Below are 10,286 nucleotides of genomic sequence, written 5' to 3'. Positions count from 1 at the left end.
TTTTTTTTTCGTAGAGATGGGGTCTCACTGTGTTGCCCAGGCTGGACTCGAACTCCTGGGCTCAAGCGATCTTCCCACTTCGGCCTCCCAAAGTCCTGGGATTGATTACAGGCATGAGCCACTGCACTAGGTCAGATATATATGTATATATTTTTTAAGACTGGGTTTCACTCTGTCACCCAGGCTGGACTGGAGGGTAGAAATGTGATTTTGACTCACTGCAACCTCTGCCTCCGGTGTTCAAGTGATTCTCATGCCCCAGCCTCCTGAGTAGTTGGGACTACAGACACATGCCACCATGACCGGCTACATTTTTTTTTTTTTTTTGCATTTTTAGTAGAGATGGTGTTAAGCCCTTGGCCAGGCTGGTCTCGAACTCCTGGTCTCAAGTGATCCGCTCGCCTTTGCCTCCCAAAGTGTTGAAATAACAGGTGTGAACCACCACACCTGGCCCTACATCACATACTCCTATAGCTCTCTTTCTAGATGAAAAACTGAGTAGAGAAAAGGAAAAATTAAAACTATTGAAATTAAAAAGGTTATTAATAAAGAGAAATGAACTACTGATACATGCTACCACATGGATGAAACTCAAAGACCTTGTGCTCAACGAACGAGGCCTGGCACAAGTAGAATGGCATTTATCTGATATATGTAGAAAAGGCTAATCTGTAGAGACAGATCCTAAATTAGCAGTTGTCTGGAGCAGGGGGTAGGAGTGGGGATGATGAAATATACTAAAACTGATTTATAGTGTTGTTTGCACAACTTTGTAAATTTACTAAAAACCACTGACATGGGTGAAGTATATATAATGTGTAAAATAGTCCTCCATAAAGTTGTAAAATAAAGACATGCAATTAAATTCTGCAAATATAACATTTACTAAGCAGCCATGATCCACTTTACAGGAATTTCTCCAGTAACTAACAGCTCATTCATTTGTTCACCTGAGCTCATATTTGTTGAGCACCTATTATGTGCCAGGTACCATGACAGGATAAGGGTTCCGGGGGTGAATCTGATCAAGTGTTTCTGCCTTAATGGAGAACATGGGCTAGCAAGTGTAGAAGGCTGGGCTAGGAGAGGTGAAGGTGCAGATGAGAAAGCCAGCAATGACAAGAGAGTTTATTTGGGGCTGCCGCAGGGTGGACGGTGCTGGTAGAGCCCAGAGGAAGCACTCTCCACACAGACCTGGCAGGTACTTGAGAAGGTTCCCAGAAGAGAAGGTTCTGTGTTTGAGGCTGGGACCTGAAGGATGGGGGGTCTTTAGCAGGTGAAATGGCTGGGGAGTGGGGCAGGAAGGGTAAAAGTCATTTGCTCATTCATTCCTTAATTCTCTTATTTATTCAGTCAGCAACTGTTCACTGACAGCAGTTATGCCCATTTTCCGGATGAGGAAATAGAGCCTCAGAGAGGTAAAGTGACTTGCTAGAGCACAGATATAAACCTTAGCCAATCTCTTGTCTCAAAAGCCCACCTTTTTCCACTCTCCCCTCTTGCCTCCAAAAAGAGTCTGGACAGGTTAGACACACCACTGTGACCTTGACGGCCAGGGAACAGTACCCTGCCAAAACCAAAAACTAAATTATCCTTGTTTAATGAGAGGAGGCTGGCATGTCCCTCAGGGATGTTCCTTTGTCTGTTGGAACCCTCCCCCTGCCTTGAGGACCCACCTTTAGCCCCCTCTGGATCTTGAATGGGGGAGCCAGCCTGTGAGTGTCCACGGCTAAGGGGAGACCACTGAATTCATTGTCTGGGCCAGGGAGGATCTACCATTGGAAAGGGAATGGGACCAGAATTCTAGACCAGGCTTTGCTATCAATTATTCGGGTGACCTGGGTTAGTCCTTACCTCTGTGGTCCTCAGTTTTCTGGTCCCTAAAATGAGAGTATTGGGCTGGCTACATCCTGAGCTACAGGGCTTCTGGCCTCAGAAGCCCCCAGATTGACATGGGCTGGAAGTAGGGTGACCAACTCATTATGATTTGCTCGTTCTGATTTACTTTCCAGGTTCTAGCATCAAGAGAAACCTCCTCAGTTCCAGATAAATTGGGACAGTTGATCACCCTAGCTGGAGGACTGTGAGGTTAATCTTGCCTCTCATTTTACCCACAAAGAGCAAGACACACATCATCTTGCCTTTACTCCTATGTGGCCACAGAACGATTTTCTAGCCATTTGGTTTGTACATATCATGTTTCTAGGGCTCTGCTGAAAACTCTCTCAGGTCCAGCTACCACTTCCCCCACTTCCTTCAGATCTTCTGGCCTCTGCTTGGTCATCTCCTTTCCCCGCTGTGCACCCAATCCCATGCCTCGCGATGGTCTTTTTTGGTTGTTTCCATCAGCTCCCTTGGAACCCTTTTAGCTCTTTCCTCTGCATTTAATGCAGGATCTGTGCCAAAGCAGGTGTTCCACAAGTGATCATGGAAAGTCTGAATATCTACAGGGCCCAGGGAAGGGGTGCCCCCACCCCCCAGGAGGGCTTTGCACCCCAATTCCAGGGCAACTTTGTTAGCAGGACAGATCCTTCCCGGAAAAGGTTGCAGGGAGCCATTCCCCAGGTGTGACTTCTTAACCCTTTCTCTTCCACGGGACCACTCAGGCTTCGGGTGGAGCCTGTGTACCCTTTAAAAAAGGCACTAGGATTACAATGAAATATCATTTTACGCCGGGCGCGGTGGCTCACGCCTGTAATCCTAGCACTTTGGGAGGCCAAGGTGGGTGGATCACCTGAGGTCAGGAGTTCAAGACCAGCCTGGCCATCATGGTGAAACTCCATATTTAAAAGAAAAAAAAAAAAGAAAAAGGAAAATCATTTTACTAAGAAATAGATGTCAGAGTACTAAATGTTTGTCATATAGTAACATGTTCTCCTTTATTAATCCATTGAATAAGATTTAGTGGTGGGTCTAACATGACTTTAACTTCACAGTTCTGGAAGCTTAGATGTTATCTTGAGATGTTTACAGTAACGGTAAGCGTGTTATGTAAGTATCTGTGATTTCTACTAGTGACAAAATCACGGGAACATCTACTTGCTGCCTGCATTCATAATCAAAGGATATGTTAAAAACCATTTAGAGATTAGTGAGGATAAAGATAGAACTTTTGTCTACCCCTGTGTCACGGACCCCCCAGAATCCTATCCTCAGTCCTCTTGGGGGTCCATGAACCTCTGCTTCAAGGAAAGGGGATTTGATTCTTTAGGTTAGGTAAACAAGAACATCATCAAGAGATGAGGGAACGAAGAGTAAAGGGCAGTGTCCAGATTGGGCTGGGTTAAGCAGAGAAAGGTTTCTAGAAGGGTGAGTTTCAGAGCTGTGTGTTTAAGGTGAGTCTGTGTTAGCAGGAAGCAAGAAACTGTGGTTGAGGGAAAGAAATATGAGGAAGGTTTGTTCTGTGGCTGAATCAAAAACACAGCAGACTAACATCACAGCCGCATCACTCCAGGGCAAGCCAGTGTCTCCTTTGTCACCAAGAACACCAAGGCATTGTCCATGTAAGACAGGGTGCCTGTCCTCAAGCTTACATACAAAGAGACAGAACAAACACAAAAGTTAATAACAAAACAAAAATTAAACTACAATTTAAAAAATTGCAGTCGGAAGAATCTGGAACATGCCACACATCTGGTTAAGTGCATACAATGCAAGCCACAGGAGTTCAAAGGTGGGGGTCACCTCCCCTCTGAGGTTTGTGGTGAGGACCAAATGCAGAAAAGGACACCAGGCCAGCATTGTGGAAGGCCGGTTAGAGCATGCACTTTGGATCATTGTGGCTACTTAACGACTTAGTGATCTTCTCTGTAAAATGGGGATGATGAATAAGTATGGCCCCTGACATATACTAATGTTTGCAACATGGTTCAGGAGACACCAGAGACTGGAGAACTTGGTTTTTAAGGTGGTAGGTGTGAAAACATTTGAATGAATGAATGAATGAACGAATGGGTCCTTGGGTTGCCTCGGTCTGTCCCAGGCTGCCCCCTAAGCCCCAGGTCTGCGAAATGAATCCCCAGCTCTCCGGTCAGCTTCATCTCAGCGTGTGGGTGTGGGTGGTGGGGAGGTGCTCAGCGGCTCAGCGGAGACAAGGGCCAGGCCGAGCTTGTGGGTGTCATCCCAGGAGGGTCTTGCTTAGCCTCCCCTACCCCCACTCTGCTCGGCGCCTCAGTGGGTGGGGCAGGGGCGAGGGGGCAACCAGAGACCTTGGCAGTGCCCGGGCAGATCTCGGGAGGACGAGGCCCGCAGCTAGCGTCCGAGGAGCCCACCGCGTGGGGGACGTGCCGGCCTAGGCGCCGCCTTATCCAGGGAAGGTCGATCTGGGCCGACCCAGGCTGGAGTGGGGGTGGGGTACCGGTGCATCTTCGGATACTGTGGTCCCCCAGCCCTTGCAGCCGCGGTCGCCCGCATGCGGGGGAATTCGGGGCCAGGGGCATTGGGGGCGAGGAGGACAGAAAAACGGAGCCCTCTTGGCAGACAACGTGGGAGCGGAGCGCCCTAAAAAGAGGAAAACGAGCGTTGCCGAGGCTGCCGGCCCTTTAAGAGGCCCGGCTGGCTCTGCGGCGGTTCCAGCTAACCTGGTCCCTGGTGCAGCTCTGCGGTCCCGGTCCCCCGGCAGAGAATCTGCACTCGGCCGGGAGGCAGGACCAGGCTCAGGAGAGGGCGTGCTCCCGCCGAGGAGCTGGGCGGAGTCTACGCTGCAGAGAAAGCGGGGAAACCCAGGGTGGGCGGAGCCAAGGGTTTGTGGGCGGGGTCCGGCGCTGCGGGCCTCGTGGGGCGGAGCCTCGGGCTCCGGGAACGCCGCAGAGGGAGGAGGGGTGGGCGGGGCAGCGGCGGGGGCGGGGCCAGTGTCTGCAGTGGGCGGGGCCCGCCGCAGAGAGGGTAGTGCCGGCCGAGAGTCCTCTGCGTGCGGCTGCCGCGGCGCCTCCACAGCGTCTCTGACAGCCCGGGCGGTGCGACCCGCGACCCTTCTGGCCCCGCGCAGCCACCGCGGCCTCCATCGCGTCCCGAGGAGCGGCTGAGTGCCCTCGCTCGCCTCGGCGCCCGCCTCTGGGGCCATCCGTCCTGCCGTCGCTGCGGAGGCCGCATCTGGCTCGCATCTGGAACCGCCCGGCCGGCAGCGCTGGAGCCCGCGCCCACCCTGGCCCGGCCTCGCCGGGAGCCCTGCCCGGAGCTGGAGCCGCACCTGGAGCCACGGGCCCGGGGCCTTGAGCCGCGCAGCCGGCGCATGGTGAACTCGCTGCTGTTCGGGGAGATGGCCTTGGCCTTCGGCTGCCCGCCGGGAGGCGGCGGCGGGGGCTGCCCCGGCGGGGGTGGCGGCGGCGGCGGCGGGGCCGGGCCGGGTCCGTCGCCGGTGACGGCGGCGCTGCGGGACGACCTGGGCTCCAACATCCACCTCCTGAAGGGGCTCAACGTGCGCTTCCGCTGCTTCCTGGCCAAGGTGCACGAACTGGAGCGGCGCAACCGGCTGCTGGAGAAGCAGCTGGAGCAGCAGCAGAGCGAGCGCGAGCGGCGGCTGCGCTACAAGACCTTCTCCCGCGAGCAGGCCGTGCAGACCGGGCCCGAGCTGTTGCGGCCCCCAGCGCCCGGCGGCGGGCACGGCCTCGGCAGCGGCGCGGCGGCGGGCGCCAACGCCAATGCCGTGGCCCTGGGCGGCCTGCCCCCCGGCGGCGGCTCGCACCCGCAGCACTACGGTCGCCTGCCCGGTACCATCTGGAGCTACACGCAGGTGCGGCGCACGGGCGGCGGCGGCGTGGAGACAGTGCAGGGCCCCGGCGTGTCGTGGGTGCACCCCGACGGCGTGGGCGTGCAGATCGACACCATCACGCCGGAGATCCGTGCGCTCTACAACGTGCTGGCCAAGGTGAAGCGCGAGCGCGACGAGTACAAGCGGAGGTGAGTGACCGCCCCTCCCCCGCCGCCCTGGGAGGGGGCGCCCAGGTCCAGCCTGCCAAGGAATGCGTGCGCGGGAGGGGCTGGGGGGGGGGCAGCTGGTCCTGGCAGGTGGGCTGGAAGCTGTGTTTGCAGAGCGCTCTACGCACGCCAAGAAGGCCCAGTTATCTAGATCCCAGGATGGGGGTGGGCGCTGGCCACCGTGGGGGCCACCTCATCGCTGTCACTGGTCAGGCACGTTATTTTCGAGGTGACATAATAACTATCTGTGTTTTAATGTGGTCTCATTTAATTCTCAGCACAATACAGCGGGTAAGGCAGTCTATCCTCATCTTGCAGATGAGGAAACCGAGGTGCAGAAATGCAAAGTGACTTGCCTAAGGTGGATCGGCAAGTAAGTGGTGAAACCAGGATTTCAGCCAGAGATTTTAACCACTGCTGGCTAGTCTGTCTCCTAGCATAAGTATTTTTCCCAAGGATGTAGGAAGTAGGCCCCCCTCCCTCAGCAGATGAAAAGAAAAACTCTAACCAACCCACTGCCTTTTTTTTTCTTGAATTAAATGAGATCATGTGTTTGAAAATGGATGGATCTGCCCCTACCCCCTGGGGCCAGTGTCTGCCGTATTGCTCCAGCTCTGCAAGGTCCAGCTTGCTGGGTTGGATAACAACTACAGCAGACTGCTCACAAGCTTTTATAAAATACCTCCTTTCATCCCTCTTCTCCCCACTCCTTGAGTCTCATGGTTTATTGAGCCCTAACAAACTCAGCCTTAAAAGCCCCAAGGAGAAGATAACGTTGGGGTGGAGACTAGACACTGAATGGACTGACACCACCATTTCTGGCTAGAACTGGGGTCCAGACTCTCTGCAGGACCGACCACTGCATTCCTGCCCAGACCAGATTCCCCAACTGGGGAGCTGTCACTGCTTCTTGCCTGCAGCCTGGCTGACAATACTGTCTACTTGGCTTTCTGATAGGAAGAGATGGGTCTCCTATCCTCCTCCTCTTCCAATAAGAGGAGAGGGGTCTGTCTGTGGCATCTCAGGCCTGGCTAGGGGAGGGGCCCTCTGGCTCTGGCAGCCACTGTTCCAGGCAGGGCAGCCTTCCACTCAGAGCTGTTGCTCTGAACTGCAGGGCTTGGAGGATGTACTAAGAAGGACCCTTCCTTCCATCTCTAAAGGTCTGCCCAGGGACCTGGGCATAGGTCTCCTGGGGTTCCTTCCTTATTCTCCCATTGAGCAGGCTAGCAACTGGATTGGATTCAAATGCCAGCCTTATACCTGCTAGTGAGATTATCAAACCACTTGAAAGCCTGTTTGCTCATCAGAGAAATGGGAATAATAAAATCTGCCCACAGTTGCTGGAGGGGAGAGCAAGATCATGATGCTCTTTGGGAGGTATAAAGTAATCAAGCTGATGTTATTTAAGGTGATAGGCACTTTGTCAAGCTAGCAGGGAGTAGACATGCTGAGGGTTCTCAAGCTCTCTCATGCAGGGCCTTGCTTCCTGGGGTAGATCTTACATGCCACTGGGAGATGGGCTTCTCTCCTGGGTTACTTCTCTCTCTGGAGGACTTGAGAATGGCCCGCCTAGTGTCTTGCCACAGGGAGACTACCTTTCGGACCCTCATTGTCAATGTCATTGGGGCAGGCTAGAGAAACAGGCAGTTGCTCTCGATGATGAAACTGGGGAGGGATGGGCCGGGCCCTCTTGTCTGCCACTGTTGATCATGTCGTCATGCCTTAGGCTTGTGTTGTGTTTGTTTTATTGTGTGTGCGCTTTTTGGACCTGGCTACTAAGGTGATGGAAAAACCGTGCCCAGTCTTGGAGGGAGATGGGTTGGCATTGAGCAATGATCTATTCAAGTTGCACCCAGGGCGTGGGGTGTGATGTCAGCTCCTGGCGCTGGCCTGGAATGAGACAGCGCTGCTGGGACAGGTGGAGTGCGGGCGTCTCTCTTCCCGCCCTTCTGGGATGCCTGCACACCTCTTCCTCCATTTTTTTCTGAAGTTAACTCAAGACTCATGTTGAATTTTTCCAAAGCAGGTATACTCCTTTCCTGGGGCCTCAGTTTCCCTGCTTGTGAAGTGAGGTGGGTGGGCTAGAATTGTGCTCCTTGAAACCCCAGGCTTTCTTAGAGATGCTTTAGGGGCTCCTTTAATATCTAATAAAAATTATCATTGAAAAGTATATTTAGATGTTAATCAGTGACAAAAATGTGCTCACTCACTTTTAAGTTCTTAATACTAATTCACTGGGTTCCGCTAACACGCTAACTTGTTAGTAGTATGTGTCGGGTATCTTCTAACAATTTTCTTTGGAGAAGACGGCTGACATTTGATAACCGTTTTTTAAAAAAGTTGAAAAACCACTGGGCTAGATGATCTCAAAGGGTCTTCCCAGCCTTGACAATAGGCAAATCTGAGTTTGAGCTCCCAGCTCGCTTCTGATGCCCTGACCATAACAGAAGTCACTGTTTAAAGGATGAGACCAAGATGTTTGCCTGGACTGCTGTGGCCACGAGGGGCTTTAAATCATCCCAGGATGTCTGTCCCAGAACTCCAAGCAGTGATGTCCAGAAGGAACCTAACCCAGAAAGGAAAGATTCCAGGGTTTCCCTTGGTTCACCTGAGGAACCTGCAGCTCCCGAGACCCCCACTTGCTTCCCTAAAGGGCAACTTGGGATGCCAGACTCAGCTTTCTTTAAGCTGGAGGCTTGTTGATTTCCACCCCCATGATTTGTGGCCACATCCACACACTACCACCTGTGCTATTACTTACATAAAATGTTTTAACAACTTCATTGAGGTACAAGTTGCATATCACAAAACCCACCCATTTTAAGTGTACAAGTGAAAGATTAGTAAATTTACCGAGTCATGCAGTCATTACCACAATCCCGTTTTAGAGCATTGCATCACCCTCAAAAAGATCCTTCGTGTCCATTTACAGAAAATTCCCATTCCCACCCAGCCCAGGTAATCATTGACCTGCTCTCCGGACATTTCATAGAAAGAGAATCAGACACTCTGTAGTCTTTTGTGTTTGGCTTTTTTCACTTGGATCATGTTTTTTTGAAGTTCATTCATGTTGTAGCATGTATTGGTAGGATGTTCCTTTTTATAGCTGAAAATATTCCACTGTATGTATTGACCATATTTTGTTTATGAATCCACCCAGATATTCAATATATTTTAAACTTCAAACGTCAACTGTAGACCTCCTAGCATCATCTCATGTGCCATCAGTGGTCCATGAACTGTGCTTTGGAAACACCAACCCAAACCCAGAGCTCCTGACCTGGGGTGTTTGGGCCCTGGCCCCGGTCACCACTGCTTTGGTTTCTCCTTGGCCCAACCAGGTCTTTACCATGTGGGAAATGTGGTTGCTGAAGCCGCAACAAAGACAAGGTTGTCAAGCATTGATTTGGAAACCAAAACAAACATCTCTACTCTGTCACCACCCAGAGCCACCAAAATATCCTGTTCTGACTTTGCAAGCTGGGGGCTTTTCCCTGGAGATTCCCACTGAATTTATCTGAACTCAACAGTGGAGGGAGACCTTGACTTTAGGTCCAGCTCTCCCACTAGGTGCTGTGTGACCTCTGGCCAATATGTGTGTGACCTCTGAGGCCAATTGCTGCCCTCTCTGGGCCTCAGATCCTCCACCTTTGCACGCGGGAGTTCCTGTAGGTGATCTCCGTCAGCTCGCTCTCTGCATTAGATCAGTGATTCCAAGGGTCCTGCGTTGTGGCTGATCTTTCTGCCTTCGGAGACCACAGTGTGTTCACTGAAGCCGTTCTCTCTTCCGGGCCTCCGCTTCCCTCTTCTGTCTCTGCCCCAGATGACTAGGGTCCCGGCTCCACTGCCCATCCCATCCCCAGGCTGAACTGCTTCAACTGTGTCCCCTCTCTTCATTGGCTCCAAAGGAAGGAAGCAGGAAGGCTTTGAGGTTGTCAGGAAAAAAGGTCCCTTCAGCCCTGCAGCAGCGGCAAAGTTGCCATGGGCTGGTAGAGGAAGTTGCCTGGCGCTGGTAGCGCTGGTCTAGCTGCCTTTCAGGCAGGGCGACTCTTTTGGGGGTCTGGTGCCCCTGTCCAGAAGCCCCTCCAGCCATCCTTGCCCCCTCAGGGGCAGTGTGATTTGCAGCTACCTGGCCTTGTTTCTTCCCATACAAGTGGCTGAGTATATGAACCCCCCCGCCCCGCCCTTGAAGTCAGGTTGGAGGCTAGGTTTCTTTTTCCCTGGTGCCTGGGGTGATTGGAGGGGGGTTTGGGAGCCTGGAGAGACCACTGTCATCATTCAGCCTGGTGGCTTTCAGGTGGGCTTTTTAGAGCCCTGGAATCCATAGCAGGGCGCCTTGGGAGACCTGGGGGACAGTGGGAGGCTGAGCA

At 52.7% G+C, this 10,286-nt stretch overlaps 1 protein-coding gene across 3 annotated transcripts in view; it reads left to right on the top strand.

The window, feature by feature from the left end:
- Positions 1-4,880: 4,880 nt before the first annotated feature.
- Positions 4,881-10,286, top strand: part of IFFO2 (intermediate filament family orphan 2) — a 50,434-nt gene continuing 45,028 nt past the window's right edge. For 2 of the 3 annotated variants that reach the window (XM_017505844.2, XM_017505861.2), the window contains exon 1: positions 4,881-5,898. In XM_017505844.2, coding sequence (XP_017361333.1) covers positions 5,231-5,898 — 668 coding nt within the window. In that variant the 5' untranslated portion in view covers positions 4,881-5,230. The remainder of the gene's footprint in view (positions 5,899-10,286) is intronic. The other variant, XM_017505854.2, reaches the window with a different exon arrangement.

The sequence above is a fragment of the Cebus imitator genome, unplaced genomic scaffold, assembly GCF_001604975.1.
Source record: "Cebus imitator isolate Cc_AM_T3 unplaced genomic scaffold, Cebus_imitator-1.0 Scaffold15, whole genome shotgun sequence".
In the NCBI taxonomy this organism is placed as follows: Eukaryota; Metazoa; Chordata; class Mammalia; order Primates; family Cebidae; genus Cebus; species Cebus imitator.
Note: the sequence above shows the minus strand (reverse complement) of the source record. Positions and strands in the feature narration are given on the sequence as shown.